General features: G+C 45.9%; 1 protein-coding gene across 6 annotated transcripts in view; it reads left to right on the forward strand.

The window, feature by feature from the left end:
- Kiaa1549l (KIAA1549 like) overlaps window positions 1-18,872 on the forward strand; it is a 273,927-nt gene that overhangs the window by 244,977 nt on the left and 10,078 nt on the right. For all 6 annotated transcript variants that reach the window (XM_085696701.2, XM_085696702.2, XM_085696703.2 and 3 more), the window contains 4 exons: window positions 1,025-1,375; window positions 13,242-13,339; window positions 14,938-15,086; window positions 16,689-16,840. In XM_085696701.2, coding sequence (XP_085552827.2) covers window positions 1,025-1,375; window positions 13,242-13,339; window positions 14,938-15,086; window positions 16,689-16,840 — 750 coding nt within the window. The remainder of the gene's footprint in view (window positions 1-1,024; window positions 1,376-13,241; window positions 13,340-14,937; window positions 15,087-16,688; window positions 16,841-18,872) is intronic.

Raw genomic sequence — 18,872 nt, forward strand, 5'->3', positions numbered from 1 at the left:
TCACAGAGACATTCACTGAATCCTTGTGTGGCCCTCTGAGGTAATGCACCATCCTTTTACACATGAAGAAGTGAAAAGAAAGCAGCTTCCTGGCTGGGACATCTCTAACGCCCTCATTTTTAGCTTCTCGGAGTAGCCTAAATCTGGCCCTTAGTAGCTGCTGTGGGGCAGCGGACTGTACCGCCTGAGCCGTCCCTTGCTCCTGCTTTTTGCTTTCTGAACTCTGTGCACGGCTGCCATGACAGAGTGAACGCTTTTATAGAACTGGTGAAGAAGGAGCCCTCACAGGCAACCCGCAGAGTAGGCTGTACAATCTACTAAACACACCTTCAACAACAGGCGAGCTAACTGACTGGAGACCTCTCTGGAAGTTAATGAGATCCCGTTGTCTATCCCCCTCAGTTCTGCCCCTACTCCCTGAAGCGTGGGTGCAGGTAAAAGAGTGTTCTAGAACAATAGATCTCACACTCTGAGCAGGCATCAGGATCTCCTGGCCTGCTCATGAAAGCAGGCTGCAGGGCCCCATTCGGGGATTTTTGTTCATGTCGCATTTTACCTGGAGATCATCTGTGCAGGAGGAAGACTGTGTTGCTCTGCATAATAAACGGAGTCAGGAAACCAGGAATCCCCTAATCAATGGCTAGACCAAGGCTCAGTTAGAGTGACTTGCCATCCTTTGGGGTATAGACTACGGAATGCTCCAGATTCTTATACCCAAAGGCATCTAGATTTTGAGAATGCCATTAATTTAATCAGTGTGAGCCACTTATCATTATTATGCTAATTAGCAAGTCTGCAGGGCTGGTGTAGCTGTGGGGACATCTGTAGACTACAATGGCGGTCGAAGTGCTGTCTTTCCTGTGTAACCCTAGCCAGCTGCTCCTGCCGTGGGAATTCCTAGAGAGAGCACATTGGATATGGCCTAAGTTAGCACAGACTCGATATCTCTTCAGTCCCAGGGAATACTTTAGGATCCAAGAAAGAGTTTCATTAATAAATCGCTGGGCTTTGTTTGATCCCACAGACTGAGCCCGAGATCATAGAGGAAACCAATGTCGACAGAGTCCATGAGCCCCGGGGCTACGGCAGGGCGCGGCAGGTGAAGGGCCACTCAGAGACCTCCACGCTGAGCTCGCAGCCTTCCATCGACGAAGTCCGGCAACAGATGCACATGCTTCTGGAGGAGGCCTTCAGCCTGGCATCCGCCGGCCACGCGGGCCAAAGCCGGCACCCGGAGGCCTACGGCTCTACGCAGCACCTGCCATACTCAGAGGTGGTGACCAGCGCTCCAGGGACTATGACCCGGCCCAGGGCTGGAGTGCAGTGGGTGCCCACCTACCGCCCAGAAATGTACCAATACAGTCTGCCCCGGCCGGTAAGTCACACCTCCGGCCTGCCTACCATCTTTGGGTTTGCTCCCCCACTGCAGTCCAACAGGGGACCCAAAGCAAGGATTAGAGACCAGCGATGCTGGACTCTATTCTCATAGTTCACTTGTAACTCACAGCCAAACCTTGCTCTTGTGGGACAGGTCCCCCAGGAGCCTCATGTGAAACCTTAACCCATTTTAGAGGCATTTCCATTTCTGCTATCACTCCTGAAAAGGTTGGCCCCATTCTCCACTCACTGATGGTTTTCTCCACTTTCAGACATGAAACCCAATTTAAATGTCAAAAGGCATCAAAGAGCCCTGTGTGAAAAGCCTGTGGATCCCGGTGGCTAAGAACATAGGCTGTGAGTCAGGTGGCTTGACTGTGAAACCTATTGTGACCATTTCCTGGCTTTCCAACTTGAGGGAGTTGTTTTAAGTTTCTTCTGGCAAAAATAAATAAATATGAAACAATAACCTACTGCCTAGGAAGCAGAAAGTTCCTCTCTAAGTATGTAAGAGTAATTAGCATGTGCTGCGCTGATCTGGGTGTTACTTGTACCTTATGCAGTCTGTATAATGAACATCTGAGACAAGGGAAGGACAGTTTTATTCCTAGTTTACAGAAGAGGGTGTCCAGTCCCCCAGAAACTTAAGGTATAAACATTTGTGAGTTGCTTTGTGGATGCTAGGGATGCAACCCTGGTCTTCCAAAAGAGCATGCTCTTAACCCTGAGCCATCTCTCCAACCCCCAACGCTCGGCATCTTAACCATTTTAAAGCACACAGTTTGGTGGTGTTCGCATATTCATATCTTGGGCACTGTCTCTAAGACTCTTCATCTTGCCAACATGATACTCTATACTCATTGAAAGATGACTCCCTTCTCTCCCCTGCCCCAAATCCTGGAAACCACCACTTACTTCTGCCCATAAAGTGGGCGACTTTATGTACTTCATACATAATATTTGTCTTTATGGTATATTTTCACTTAGCATAGCCGTCATGTTTAATCCATGTAGCATGCATCCGAAGGCCCTTCCTAAATGTTAAAGCTGAGTAGTGCTCAAATGTACATACCATGTCGTACCTGTTTGTCTTCCAATGTGTATGGACTTGCATTGTCTTCATCTTTGGGCCACAGTCAGTTGTGCTGATACTCAGACAGGTACAAATATCTCCTCTGGTTCTTGCTTTCATTCTGTTGGCCATCTGTCTACCATGAGTAAGGGTTCTGGATCATATGGGATTCTATTTTGGCCTGGCATTGTTTTCTGCTATGGTTGTACTATTTATCATTCTCTCCAACAATTAATTTCTTTTCGGGGGGGATTGCTTATTTGTTTTGTTTTTGTTTTTCGAGACAGGGTTTCTCTGTAGCTTTGGAGCCTGTCCTGGAACTAGCTCTTGTAGACCAGGCTGGCCTTAAACTCACAGAGATCCGCCTGCCTCTGCCTCTCAAGTGCTGGGATTAAAGGGGTGCACCACTACCGCCTGGCTCTAACATGAATTTCTGATTTCTTCACATCTCACCAATGTTTGTTAATTTTTGTTCTCTTGTTAATAGGCGCCCTAATGAGTTTGAGGTGGGTCTGTTACGGCTTTGTCTGCACTTCTCTAAAGATCAGTGATGTTGAGCTCCTTTCTGTGGTTTTGCTTGCCACTCATAGGTCTTCTTAACATAATTTAAAAGATACAGTATACTTTGGAGCAAGGCCTAGGTCTAAGGCATTGTTGCCATTGGAAGACTTAGGTGACTTCACCTTAGAAGCCCAGCATTCCTAGTCAACAGCTCTAAGGCCACTCCAGTCACATTCCCAAAGACCTGCATCTGAGAAGATAGGAACAACTCTCTCAGATTTACATATTTGCCATTATAAAATGCTTTCCCAGCAGGGTGTGGTTGATGCATACCTTTAATCCCACTTGGGAAGCAGAGGCTGGAGGATCTCTGTGAGTTCAAGGTCAGCCTGGTCTACAGAGCTAGTTCCAGGACAGCCAGACCTACACAGAGAAACCCTGTCTTGAAAAAACAGTGCATACATACACACACACACATACATACATACATGCACACACACATACATATATACATACATATACACACACAAGCATACATACACATACACACATATATACACACACATACATACATAAAATGCTTTCCCACATCATCATCCATATTACAGTTTCCAAGATCACAGTGTTCTGATAATGTACATTAAATTGACCGCTGTCCCATTCGGAGAGGGAATTTTCTCCCTGAGAGCTATAAAATACCCCAATCTAAACACATTTATACACCTCTCCTAGGGAGTTGTCCTCTGGGAAAGGCCACTCATATCCAGTGTCAATTACCACCAACTTCAGTCTCATTGACTCATAGTTTCCAGTCTCTGTATGAGGATCCCTAGACTTGACCCCTAGCCCAAAGTGGAATGGTGCTCTCAACCCGATGATCTCAAGGACCCGACCTGAGAATCAGAGGCTGCATGCACTGGTGGTGATAAGGGGTCCGTTAGCGCCTGCTGAATGACTCGCACAGTACTGGCACCTAGCAAACACCCTAGACCAGCTGGTTGAGAAGGAGTAGACTTCTTGGCATGGTGCCAGCACATCAAATTATTTGTCAGACTGTGTTCATTATTATCAAATTAGTTCTTCTGTTTTTGCTGGGCCTACTGACTACATCCCTGTCCATTCTGAGACCACATTTCCTTCTCCTGCTCTGTGAATCCCTTTTAGGACACGCACTTGATGCCCCACGTCAGGGTCCCAAGGAAACATTGCTTTTGTTTGGTGACAAGTCTCAGGAGCCACTAGGCACCTCTGGCTGGAGGCTGATTCTAGGAACCCATGAGAGCTCTGGGTTTCAGAAGGAAAACCTAGGTGACCGAGAAAGGTCTTCCAATCAGTGACAAGTGAGCTGTTGCCACAGTCCGTACACCTCAGTTCAGTAAAGCTATTTAAAAGCATGGTGAGACATGTGAACACTCAGGCATCTGTTTGTTGTAATTGGGAGCTGGCAATTGTGCTGAACAGGATGCATGGATCAGAAAATGGGGATGCTTCATAGGGAAAAGGTCTGAGGTATAACCCAACCTCAGGGCAAACCATCAAACCAGAACATACTAAAGAGCATCTACTCACCAACAAGGTTTTCTTCTCTGCCAAGTGCACAGGAGACTCTTGTCTCCGGGAAAGGAGAAAATAACCAACAATACACAGAGGAGATGATGATGCTGAACCCAAGGTCCCTGTGCTATGATAATGTGAAAATCAACAGAAAAAGCGACGAGGTAACTATGACTGCTTTTTGTCTTAAGAAAAGAAAGAAAGAAAAAAAGAAAGGAAAGGAAGTGTTCCAAACTCTGCTGGAGCGATAACTGGGAACTGGTGTTTATAATGTGCCAGGACCAGCCTCATGGGATTTACATCATGGGAAAGGTTACTGCTGGCATCTTGGGACTTCTGTTGAGCAGCTTATGAAGTTTTGCTCATCTTTTACCTCTTGAATCTACAAAGAAATTGAACTTGACACCTAATGACCAATCCAGTTTTGCTAGCAGCCATAATGGGTCTATGCCAAACAGAGTGAAGATAACCTATAACTTCCCTGCTGGCGAGAGTGTAAGGATTCTTAAAAAGGCGTTAGGCTTGAAACATCTTCCCCACTGGACTCTAGAGAAGAACCAACGGAACTGCTGATAAGGACACTTGCTGTCTATTAGTTTCCGTTGTTGGCTGCACACTGATGTAAGTGCTCTGTAGACATGAGCTCTCCTAATCTGTCAACCCTCCTGTAATATTGCTATCACTAGCCCTAGTACTCAGTTAGAAAACAGGTTTGGAGAAATGAAAGAACTTATCTAAGTTTCTCACAGTCACTCCTGGATGTCTAGAGGGAACAGGTTCAAGACCCCTCAAAAAGCAGCAAAATCCCTCAGTACTCAAGCCGCTCATAGACCTTGTTTGCATGTGTCACCTACTCATATGCCCCTATGTCGGCTCGAGGTTATTTAGAATGGCAGGCGTGACATAACCCGAACAGTATGTGAATAGCTGTCATCTGTATTGTTCGGGGAATAATTAGTAAGAAAAATCTGTATGTGCTCAGTGTAGACTCAGTTTTGTGTTTTAGTACATTTTGTCTTCAGTTATTTAAACTCCCAACTGTGGAATGCATAGACCCAGGGACCAACTGAAGAGCTCTTGATGGCAGAAGTGGGTTAGAACCTATCACTGTCTGACACTGATGCTAACGTAACATCCCCTGACTAATGTGACGTATAGGGATGTCCTCTCAATTCTAATGGAAATGCAAATATCTACATCGTTGGAAGTCATAAGGAAGATGACTCAGTTTGGGGGAGCCTTTTCTATTCCTCTTATTGGCCTAGTAAGGGAGGCAGCTCTATGGGGGTGAAGTTGGGGTTTGACAAGTCTGTGTTCTTCCTTCCCCCTTCCAAACAGAAGAGCCGTCCCCCAAACCTTTAATAATAAACCATGCCAACAGATCAGGCATGTTTATGGTCACCACAGTGCCTGAACTCACATTCTATCACATTGTTTCTGTTTCTCCAAATAAAATTTGAATCTGTCTGCTGAAAAAAACATTTGACAAAATACAACATCCCTTCGTGATAAAGGTCTTGGAGAGAGCAGGGATACAAGGAACATACCTAAACATAATTAAGGCAATATACAGCGAGCCAACAGTCAACATCAAACCAAATGGAGAGAAACTCCCAGCGATTCCACTGAAATCAGGAACAAGCAAGGTTGTCCACTCTCTCCATACCTATTCAATATAGTTCTTGAGGTCCTAGCTAGAGCAATAAGACACCAAAGTGAGATCAAGGGGAAACAAATTGGAAAAGAAGAAGTCAGACTCTCACTGTTTGCTGATGATATGATACTTTACATAAGGGATCCCAAAAAGTCTACCAAGGAAGTTCTACAACTCATAAACACTTTCAGCAATGTAGGAGGATACAAGATTAACTCAAAAAAATCAGCAGTCCTCCTGTACACAGATGATAAAAGGGCAGAGGAAGAAATCAGAGAATCAACTTCCTCCATAGTAGCCACAAATAGCATAAAATATCTCAGAGTAACTCTAACTAAACAAGTGGAAGACTTATATGACAAGAACTTTAAATCTTTGAAGAAAGAAATTGAAGAAGACACCAGAAAGTGGAAAGACCTCCCATGCTCTTGGGTAGGCAGAATTAATATAGTAAAAATGGCAATCTTACCGAAAGCAATCTACAGGTTCAACACAATGCCCAGCAAAATCCCAGCAAAATTCTTCAAAGACCTCGAAAGAACAGTACTCATCTTTACTTGGAAAAGCAAAAAACCCAGGATAGCCAAAACAATTCTGAGCAATAAAAGAACATCTGGAGGCATCACAAGCCCTGACTTCAATCTTTACTACAGAGCTACAGTACTGAAAATAGCCTGGTACTGGCATAAGAACAGACAGGCGTACCAATGGAACCAAATAGAAACCCAGATATCTGTAGCATGAAGGGCCGGCTTGTTGGGGTTTCTGTCCCACCCAGTACCCCACAGCCGGCAACTCCCAGAGAAAATCAATCACACAGAGATCTCTATAAGTTATAAAGCTGATTGGCCCATTAGGTCAGGCTACTTATTAGCTCTTATAACTTATGTTACCCCATTATCCTTATCTACATTAGCCATATGGCTTGGAACCTTTTCCAGCTGTCAGCTCACATGTTGCTTCTTTGGTGATCTGGGCAGGAATGGCGGAGGGATGTTCTTCCTCTCTAGCCTTCTCCTACTCTCATTGACCCGCCTCTGCTTCCTGTCTGGTTGACCCGCTTATACTTCCTGTCTGGCCAATCAGTGTTTTATTAAAATACATGATTGACAGAATATAGACAATTCTCCCACACCAGATATCAATCCACACATCTTCAAATACCTGATATTAAATAAAGAAGCAAAAAATATCAAATGGAAAAAAGAAAGCATATTTAACAAGTGGTGCTGCATAACTGGATATCAACATGTAGAAAAATGAAACTAGACCCATATCTATCACCATGCACAAAACTCAAGTCCAAATGGATCAAAGACCTCAACATAAAGCCAACCACACTGAACCTTATAGAAGAGAAATTGAGAAGTACACTTGAGCGCATTGGCACAGGGAACCACTTGCTAAATATAACCCCAACAGCACAGACACTGAGAGAAACAATTAATAAATGGGACCTTCTGAAACTTAAAAGCTTCTGTAAAGCAAAGGATACGGTCAACAAGACAAAACGACAGCCTACAGAATGGGAAAAAATCTTCACTAACCCCACATCAGACAGAGGTCTGATCTCCAAAATATACAAAGAACTCAAGAAATTGGACATCAAAAGATTACGTAATCCAATAAAAAAAATGGAGTACAGACCTAAACAAAGAATTCTCAACAGAGGAATTTAAAATGACTGAAAGACACTTAAGGAAATGTTCAACATCCTTAGTCATCAGAGAAATGCAAATCAAAACAACTCTGAGATTCCATCTTACACCTGTAAGAATGGCCAAGATCAAAAACACTGATGACAACTTATGCTGGAGAGGTTGTGGGGTAAAGGGAACACCTCTGCATTGCTGGTGGGAATGCAAGCTGGTACAACTCCTTTGGATGTCAGTGTGGCGATTTCTCAGAAAATTAGGAAACAATCTTCCTCAAGACCCAATAATACCACTTTTAGGTATATATCCAAAGGATGCTCAATCGTGCCACAAAGACATGTGCTCAACTATGTTCATAGCAGCTTTGTTTGTCATAGCCAGAGCCTGAAAACAATCTAAATGTCCAACTATGTTCATAGCAGCTTTGTTTGTCGTAGCCAGAGCCTGAAAACAATCTAAATGTCCCTTGATCAAAGAATGGATTTAAATAAAAAAAAATGTGGTACATTTACACAACGGAGTACTACACAGCGGAAAAAAATAATGATAGCTTGAATTTTGCAGGAAAATGGATGGAACTAGAAAACATTATTTTGAGTGAGGTAACACAGACACAGAAAGACAATTATCACATGTACTCACTCATAGGTGGTTTTTAAACATAAAGCAAAGAAAGCCAGACTACAAACCACAATCCCAGAGAACTTAGACAACAATACAGACACTAAGAGAGACTTACATAGATATAATCTACATGGGAAGTAGAAAGTATAAAAAGACAAGATCTCCTGAGTAAATTGGGAGCATGGAGACCTTGGGGAAGGGCTACAGGTGGAAGGGGAGAGATAGGGAGGGGAGCAGAGAAAAATGTAGAGCTCAATAAATATCAATAAAAAAATTTGAATCTGTCTTGCGCTTCCACCTGGCCAAGTGGGTGAGTAATTGCAGGTGATGAGCCAGTCATTGTTAAACTTGCACTGTGCAGCTCTCAGTATCTGACAAAAGCTTGCACCACTAAACTTAGGAAAGTCACTAGAAAAGAGAAAAATCCAGAGAATGCCTCGCCCTACCCACTGTATTTTGTTACTGCCACACCACTATGACAAAATATGTCTGAGTAAGTGACCTAAAGAAGGAAAACTAGATCTAGCTCATGGTTTCAGAGGATTTGGCCCATGTTTTGAGGGGAAAAAGGGGACTAGGGATAAGATACACCCAAGGACCCACTTCCAGCACCCTACTTCCTTCAGCTGAACCCTGTTATGGAATAGTCTTTTTGTACACTGTGAAGATGGATTGTCTCGTTGGTTTAATAAAGAACTAATGGCCCATAGCTCCACAGGAAGAGGTTAGGTGGGACTTGTGGACAGGGAGAAAGAACATGGGGATGAGGAAGGGTGGAGTCGTGAGGAGATGAAGAGCGAAGCAAGGTGAACATGCTGTACTGAAAAAAACATACCACCACACGGTAGAGTGCAGATAAGAAATATGGGTTAATTTATGATGTAAGAGCTAATTAGTAAAGATCCTAACCTATTGTCCAAACATTTATAACTAATAATAAATCTCTATGTGTTTATTTGGGAGCTGGCTGGCAGGAGAGAGAAATGCTGCCTACAAAGCCCTACCTCCTGAATGTTCTATAACCTCACCAGTTGGTGACCGATATGTACCACGTGAGCCTACAAAGAAATGTCAATAATGAAATCATAATACTCACTGGGTGGTTTGGGGGGGTTATAGGAAAATCAGATTTGGTCTTCCTTCATCATCTCAGCCAGCTCAGGCTCCTGCTGGCTTCTGGGAACCAGCACAATGCAAAACTTAGTGGGAGTTGGGGAAAAGGCTATAGTTTCTGGTCCCATTTTTCCTAATGCCCTGGATGGCATCCCTGAAAATGTATGCCCTCACATTTTCTCCTGGTGTTAGTCTGTAAGAGGACATTGGTGCCTTCATCCACTGAGGAGAAGTCCTTACCAGACCCCTCCTTATTTTCCTTCCTTCCTTTGCTTGTTGTATGCTAACTGTCTCGCCTTCCCTTCCCCCTTCTTCTTGCCCCCACCCTCCTGTTCTCACGCTCACTCTTAGCCATGCCTGTCTCCCTCCCCGTCTTCAGAAGCTTCCTCACCTGTCCCTATAGGACTGTTAAAGGCCCTTGCATCTGGCTCCCTCATCCCCTGACTCTTCCATCCTGCATGGGGAGAGGAAGATTTCAGATTCCTAAGCTTTCCCAGAGGTGCACACAAGTCTTGTCTTTCAAACTACCCCACATCTTGATGGGATTTAGATCCTCATCCCACAGGGTGAGACACGAATGGACACAGAAGAGGAACTGGGTTGCAAGATGGGGGAGCTTAGAACCTCTGGAACTAACCTGGAGGGAAATGCAGGATGGTTGTCAGCTCATGCACACATGGCAGTGGCCATCTCTGCTGTTATGTGACTAAGTTCCAAAGACGTAGCCCAAGAGTGGGGGCCTGCTGTCCAGCATAGGTGCACTTTATGCCGGAAGAAGCCTACTAATAACGGTGACGTCCTTAATGCTCAACAAAAGCTCAGAACTTTTTATCAAATCTTCTAGTGATTTACTCCTAGAGAAGCATAGAAAACTTTTTCTTGGCGAGCAAACTGTGTTCAGTACGGAATAAGCCTTCCAAGAACCAGAGATAAGGGGGCTGGAGAGATGGCTCAGTGGTTAAGAGCATTGCCTGCTCTTCCAAAGGTCCTGAGTTCAATTCCCGGCAACCACATGGTGGCTCACAACCATCTGTAATGAGGTCTGGTGCCCTCTTCTGGCCTGCAGACATACACACAGACAGAATATTGTATGCATAATAAATAGATAAATAAATAAATATTTAAAAAAAAAAAAGAACCAGAGATAAGAATAGACATCTACATCCTTTGCTGAAGAGCATCAGAGGCCAGAAGAGACGGACGGGTTGTGAACCCCTTTATGTTGTGGAAGGAGCCGTTCACTTGTTGAATTACTAAGACCTGTGAAGGTACAGCTGGGATGACATGCAGGACAATGGTTTTCAACCTGTCTGCAAAACTCTGAGTCCAGGGAGCTCCACAGGAAACCATCATGAAATGGAGGGAGGGCAAATTTACCAAGCCATCCTCTCCCCAGTTTCAACTGGGCACACTGCTTTCAAGTACTTGTTTCATGTCTGACAAAATAGTTTCATAGATATGTGAAGCCAGCTCAGTGGATGGAGCACTTGCTGCCTACGGTGAGAGGCCCTGCATACCTGCCTACCAGGATAAAGTGGAGAGCAATGTAGGAAGATGCTCAACGTCGTTCCTCCGCTTCTGTCCTTCAGCATCCAGATGACAGTGTCAGACCTGTTCATCTCCCAACTCTGCATCTCTTCTTTTTATATTTTCAACTTCCTTTTTTTTAATTCATTTTTACTACGCTCCTCAGTTCTGTTTCCAAGTTTCTTAATTCTTTCTTCATCAATTCTGAATGCATGTATTATTTCCCCAACACATGCCTGAAAGTTGTTGTTCGGAGTATGATATAGCATTCCTGATGGCACCCCAACTGGATCAGTTAATACTTCTTTTTAAAAATGTATATTTATTTTAAAGTATATGCTGTGTGTTATGTGAGAATGTGGATTTTTGTACATGTGAGTGTTGTTCCCACAGGACCAGAAAAAGGAGTTGGAGCTAAGGTTATAGGCAGTTGTGAGCTGTCTGATGTGGCTGCTGGGAACTAAACTTGGGTTCCGTGGAAGAACAGTGTGTGCTCTTAATCACTGATCCATCAGCCTTGGTCATTTAACTCTTCAAAAGCATTTCTTACGATGTTAATTTTTTTTGTTTGTTTGTTTTATGTCTGGACAATTGAAGCTTGGAAGTCTTTAAAAGTCTGTGTCTGTGTCCTTGGTACTGACTCTCATTCTTCCCTTCTGGTATGTTCCATAAGCTCTTGTTAGTAGTATAGCTCCTAACTAATTTTTAATTGTACTAATCCTATGAGCCACTTTAGATATACCCCACTCTAAAGAGAATTTCCAGTGTTTCCTTGGAACCTCACCAGTCACCCTCTGAGGAGAAGCCAGGCTTGCCAGGCACGTGCACACCTCAACCACACGCCCTATGCTGAAGCCTGATCTCACAATCGGACGCGGGCTGCCCAGCTTGTCTTCTGGGGAGCCACATCCTTTGCATTTGCTTTCCTGCTCTCTGTTTCCACCTGTGGTATCAGCTCACAGTTTTGTGTTAGTTTTGCTGAGATGCAAGGGAGGGAGGGGTTCCAGAGTTGTCCTTAGCGATTTCCCTATAGCTCACAGTTTTCCTGGGACAGTAAAAAGGCATGCTTTCTCTGAGGCCTCACTGCTATTCCATGGGGTAGCCCCCACAGGTGTGCTGTTTGCCTGATGCTAGATGGGGGCGGGGACCTCTTTCAGCTCTAGGAACCCTGTTTGTGGAGTCCCCTTGCTGCGGTATGTGCTGATGCTTTGGGGTTTAAAGGCCTGCCATCCTGTTCTTTGAGAGTCCGACAGGCAAGCACACAACCCTAAAAAGACTTGCTGAGCTTTGTCTGCCCCAAGGGCATCTCTAAATTTTTCTCTCACTATAGTAGGCTTTGGCAGAGTAGTAGGCAGAGGCCTCTCTGATCCTGTCTGTCTTTCTTTTATTCGCTTGCATGTTGACTAAAGTCTTTGCTTGGGCTGCAAAGCCCGTGCACACATAGGGCCTTGCCTGTCTTCTCAGGAACCCCCTGAGCACAGCATTGATGTGTCCACTTCAGAAGAGGACTCTGAAGTCCACAGAGGTCACCAGACTTACCTAGGAGTTTAAAGTCTGTTCATCAGCTCCTCCTGCCCCCAAATCCATTCCTTTTCCACATTAAACCAGGGTTCCGCGACTAAGGAAACTGCCCCCAATGATTCATTCATTCCTTCTTTGAGTCTGACGTTATTGATCTTCTGCTATGCACTATTCCGGGTCTGATATTAGTGACAACAAAACCTGGCCCTTAACACCTCAGATTACAGTCTAGCTGCCGGCAGATAATAAATAAGCAAGCAGCCATATAATTTAGTCAAAAAGCACTCATTTTCTTAGACAGAGAAAAGGGGAGTATGGGACAGGATGAATGGCGTGAAGGAAGGAGCTACGAGCGGAACCAGGAGAAAATCCTGCCAGGAAGAAGGAGCAGCATTTGCCAGCGTCAGAGGAGGAGGGTTTGTTTGAAGGCTACTGAAGGGTTCTGAGACTGCAGGGGGGCAGGCAAACCACAGAGCCTCAGAGAGAGGAGGCTGGGGACTGCATTACAGAAGATCTAGGGAAGGCGTGTGGGGAAGAACTGAGAGCCTGGCCCCTGGAATTGGGCTTCCTCCTTAAATAAGAAGCTGTGTGCTGGGTGACACTGGCTTTAACAGCAACCTCTAATTTGCTTGTCTCTCCACAGGCTTACAGGTTTTCCCAGCTTCCCGAAATGGTCATGGGCTCTCCCCCGCCACCCGTACCTCCCAGGACAGGTCCTGTGGCTGTGACTTCCCTCAGGCGGTAACGCATTCCGTTCTTGACTTTGTTTGAGATATCTGGGAGAGATTTGATCCCCGGACTGTCTAGTCCTGTGGATAGCTGTCTCAGGAAACTCTATCCATTCCCTGCCCCCGCTCAAGGTGTATCCTCTGTGGCCCGGGCACAGAAGTATCATGAGGGAAGTGGAGACCCCAGCACGTTGAGCAGTCTGCATGTCTTTCTAAACAGAATGCCGAAGACCCCACAATCAAAAAACGCCCCAGGTCAATTGCCCTGTACCTCGATTGCCCATACTCTGACATAATGAGAAGCTTAGCTGCCTCATCCTGGGCTCACATACCCAGAAGTCCCTTTGTTTCTTATAGGGCAGTGTCTCAGGGGCCAGGGATAGCGGGTCTGGGCTACCCACTCCCAGTCTTGACTTTTCAGAGAGGCGGAACTCATGCATCTCAGCATGAGGTGGTTGTTAACCAGACTCTTTGTGCTGATGCAGCCAGCACAGGTCCTTAAGAAAGTGGGGCAGGAGACAGGTAAACCAGGAGCTCTGGGGAAGGATGAACTAATTCTGATACCCAGGCTGGGGATAACCCTGGGGAATGTGTGGGTCACTGTTCCGGAGCTGCTCCACAACCTCCCCCAGCATACTTGTCAGCTGTCTGTGGGCCACAGGCAAGGCCTTTGTGAAAATGCTTTAAAAAGTAAAAGTGAGCTTCCCTGGAAAAGATACTGTTTCCAGTTCTGATGGTTCAGCATGGAACTGGCCTGACAATGCCACTTGAGGCCAATGCTGTCCAGGGCAGGGTGCTAAGAAGCTGACCAAGGGTCCGTTGCCTAATCTGCCACACAGATCACCTTGCCCCTTGGGCCCCTGATGTAAATAAACTCTCTAGGATTCCTCAGAAAGACTCTCAGCAGAGTGTATAGGGAAAGATCCAGAAGTTTTCCTGGAAAGGGTCACCTGAGGCTGAGCTATGGGACAGGGAAGGCAGGATGCGAAAGGGAGAGCCCACACTGACCCCCACCCCACCCCACCTCCCACCCTGCCTGTTGTCAGATCTCCCTAGCCAGGGTTCTGAGTTATTCCTGTGTACCGCTCAGATCAGACCTTCTTGGCAGGTCTGCTGATAGCCGTCATCTGTCCATTTCTTCTGCCAATCCCCCCACCCCACCCTCTGCACCATCTGCCATCCCCACCCACACGAGGCTGTCACTTTCCTTCACGGAGACCCAGAACGTTAGACCAGGAATGCAGTGTAGAGGTAAAGTTGTCCATCTCATTGGCTACTGCTGATGTCACCTCCTCCTAGATATACCATCCCCAGCTAATACCCAACTGTGCCTTGCTGCTTTTACATGGAAATTAAATATTCTACCACCCAGAGTCATCCTTGGAGAGCTAACCTCAAACGGAAAAACAAAACAAAACCGACCCCAATGCTGCAAGTCTGGGTGCCCCCGCGATGCAGATGCCACCAGCAGTCCTATTGCTATTGGTGGCAAATCTGTCCCAGGACCTCAGGAGAGCGGGGGCTTGACAGCATCGGGGCACCTTTCAATGTAATATGACTGCTTGGTGCCTGAGGCATGCTCACGGTACACAGTCCTTCTGCCCTGCCCAGGTCCACCTCCGATATCGGCAGCAAGACCCGAATGGCAGAGTCCGCAGGACCCGAGCCCGCCCAGTTGCATGACAGTGCCTCGTTTGCCCAAGTGTCCAGAGGTCCTGTGTCAGTGACGCAGTTGGATCAGTCGGCTTTGAACTACTCAGGTGAGCCAGAGGAGAAAATCCTGTTCCCTGTGCTGAGGCCTTCCCGGTCCACACAAACTGCCACTGTCCTGAACCAGAGCCACCACATGTCTGGGTCCTCTGACTTCGTTAGTATTGGTCAGAGGAGCTACTGTATTATTTCTAAAAAAAAAAAAAAACAAAAAAACAAAAAAAAAAAAAACCCTGAAACTATGCAAAATGCCTACTTATGCTAAAGTCAAAGTTTTGCTAATATTTTGTCATATTTTAGGTTTCTGTTTATTTTACCTTCACAGCATGACACATATATAGCCGGCCATCCTTCCCCAAGGTGGCCATGGTCCTTGGGTCATGGGTTTTAGATCTGTGTTGTGTTCTATACCTATTTAAAAGTATATGCTATGTACATTTTAAACGTGCATAAATCACTTACGACACACTCCACTTTGCACTGTTATTTAACCCAACATTGCTTGCAGGTTTGCAGTACTTCCCCAGATGGCGCTATGAGCACAGGCTAGCCACTCATTTCCACCGCTTTGTGGGTGTCCTGTCACGTGACCTGCAACAGTCCATTCCTCTGGTAGACACAGGGGTCATTTCCAGTTTTTGTGTCAAACTGAAAATGACAAAAACGGAACTGGAGGTTTGCACACACCCTCGTTTGTATGTGACCTGGCTGAATTTTTATTGTATTCATGGCATACCTTTATGGTTAAACCTGCCAGCACCTCTTGCCAACACTTGCTAAACCATTTGTGGTTTCTGGGAATTCCTCTGGTGAAATCATTCCTTTTGATTGCTTTTTTAAAAAATCTTTCAAACTAGATGCCCTCGTGGGAAGAAAGTACCTGTACCCAAGGTGTCCTTCCTCTGGACAGATCAAGGCTATTGGGTAGGATGAGGGAGAGGATGGGGTCTCTATAGGAGGAGTTGGACCTTCAAAGCCGAGAAAATTGGTCTGAGCCACACAGATGATGCCTGCCATATTGACTAGGCAGGTGATGGGGGCTGGCGCTGCCTCCTCAGTGACTTTTTGCCTGCATCCCCTAGCCTGGACCAGTGTCAGAGTCCTCCCTAGATTCCCAGCTTCCTGAGCTGGAGTCCATGCAGGCTCAGTGGGAAGGGTGCCAGCTGGACTCTACTCCCTCTTTAGGACGGTGGGGAAATTGAGGCACTGCTAGCCCAGGAAGTTTCTCAAGACGTAGAAAAAGGAGGATGCGGTGCCCACCCCTACAAAGAGAGCACAGCTTGGATCTTAGCCCCACTTGACCTCTGTGCCAGATACCCCGAGGAGGGCACCACCTGCTTCCCTTGGCAGTCACGGGGACCTTGGAAGAGATCCACTAAGGGGAGCCAGGTGCCTTCTACCTCAGCTGCCCTCTTCGCTGATGCATTACCTAGAGTTTCAGCCACTGCAGCAGGCGCTGCTCTACATCGGATGGAGGTGCTTCAATATTATAGCCAAGATCATGCACCTCACTCAGGCCTGATTCGCTGAGATTTCAGGCCCAGCAGGCAGCCTGGGAGTCTACAAAACAGGGGTTCATCTGGCTCTTGCGGGTAGGGGTCTAGATCCAGAGTCCAGCCTCTTCTGACCTCCCACCCACTTCCTCTGTGCAGGTAACACAGTGCCAGCGGTGTTTGCCATCCCAGCTGCCAACAGACCTGGCTTCACCGGCTACTTCATCCCAACACCTCCCTCCTCCTACAGGAGCCAGGCCTGGATGTCCTATGCAGGAGAGAATGAGCTCCCAAGCCAGTGGGCTGATTCGGTGAGACCCTTGCTATTGCGCTCATAAAGGTTCCCTTGCTGGGCTCACCTCGAGGGGGAAATGAGGTGGAAAACAGAGACTAGGCTTTGGTTCTCTCAGGACTCCTCCCACCATGCCGGTGACTGAAGTGAGCCATTTTGAAGGAGGTGGTGCGGTGAGGCGTGTGACCTTTGATGGAGGAATTTGAGACTTGTTTCCTAGAATGCATTCTACCTCTTCCTGGCAAGGGGACCGTAACCAAATCAGCTTTATAGTAATAACTACCATCTGTTTAGTATTTTCTGTATGCCAGACCCGTTCAGATGTTCCATTAAACTGCCTTATTTAATCTTCACGGTAAATTTGATCAAGCGAGTTTTATGACTGCTCCCATTTCTCAGATAAGGCGCTGAGGCTTGGTCATGAGATACAAGGCTAAGGTTGCACATCTAGATAAGAGCCAAGGCCAGAGTTAGAATTCATACCAGTCTGACTCCAAAGTGTTTATCAAATTTATTTCTTTCAACTGTCACATTCTACAAGATTATAGATCAAATGTCAGCAAATGAAGGGTCAGAAACCCTGAAGCCACCATATGGCCGATCCAAAGACTTCCTGCTTGGTTTCCACCCAGGTATTTGCTATCTCCCTTCATTCCTCATAGGTGTGTGACACAGATGTGTGTATCTGTCTTTGGACTTTCCAGGTGTGGCCATTAAAAAAAAAAAAAAAGTGCCACCTATGGTGTCTGTAGTAGACTGTCTGGTCCCTCCCTGAGTGAGCTCACCTGGTGTAAATGAGAAAGGCAGGTTAAGCTGAACCTGACATTCCTGTATTCTTCAGTCACTTTCAGAGTTGGTCTCTGCCTTTGGAATAAATTCCTAGTATTGGAAAACACCTTGATGCAGGAGTCTGGCAATGCCTTTATCCAAACCTCTGAGGTCACCACACCATGCAGTCTGTAGTGACCCGAGTTTCAACACCACCACCACCGGAGGGGCGACCCTACATATAAACTGTCCTGTGGTCCAACACTTACTTCTTTGGATTCTAAAGCATAAAAATGCATGCCATGTTGCATATAAAGTATTCTGAAAACGCGCGCTCCTTTCAAGTGGGCGTATCTTGACTGAACCGTCTTCTCTGAGTAGTTCAGCGTCCTGATGAAGTCTCACAGTTCTCTCAGGAGACGTTCGGAGGCCGGGCTTTCACGGTTTGGGGATTCTGGCTTTTCGTTCAGTATCTACAAACTAGTAACCTCTGGGCTTGATAGCACGGCTTGATGTGGTTTTTCTTTGCATGAGCTTCCTCCTGGCTGGTACTTTATGTTGTCAGCTTCTCCACATCCTTACGTGTGCTTTTCCTAATGTGCTGTCCTCTGCACATGAAACATGCCTGAGCTCATTTAAACTGTTTGCAAAGTTGGAGTAAGTAAACTCTGGGAGAGGAACGGGAGGATTCTCTGCTGTTAGGTCAGCAGGTCCAACCTGGGATGTGATAGCATACTGTAAGGTCAGCAGGTCTAACCTGGGATGTGATAGCATGCTGTTAGGTCAGCACGTCTAACCTGGGATGTCATGGCATCTGTTTGGCTGGGAGGGGCTCATCTTTGCCTTTCTTTTTTGGTTTTGTTGTTTTGATTTTCTCCATTCTCTTTTGTTTGTTTTGTTTTTGAGGTCAGTTTTGTTGTTGTTCTGCTTGTTTAGTTTTGAGACAAGGTTTGGTTCCTAAGCCCAAACTGGCTTGGAATTCACTACTGTGAAGCCAAGGCCAAGAGGTAAACTCCTGGCAAACCTTCTGCCTTAACGCCCCCTAGTGCTGATCACCGTGTCTGACTCTCTTTTCTCAACCCTCCATCCGATTCCCAGACTGTTTTGCATTGCTGCATTTCTAAACAATTGGCATCATTGAGTAGGACTGGTTTGACTCTGTAAGTCTTGAAATGCAGAAATAATGTATGCGCTTTTCAGAGGGGACGATATGCCTGGTCAGGCTGAAAGCCTGTAGCTTGGATAGCTATGTCCTCTGCAAGATTCAAAGAAAGTATTTTCCA

Source organism: Myodes glareolus, chromosome 10 (assembly GCF_982192425.1).
Source record: "Myodes glareolus chromosome 10, mMyoGla1.1, whole genome shotgun sequence".
In the NCBI taxonomy this organism is placed as follows: domain Eukaryota; kingdom Metazoa; phylum Chordata; class Mammalia; order Rodentia; family Cricetidae; genus Myodes; species Myodes glareolus.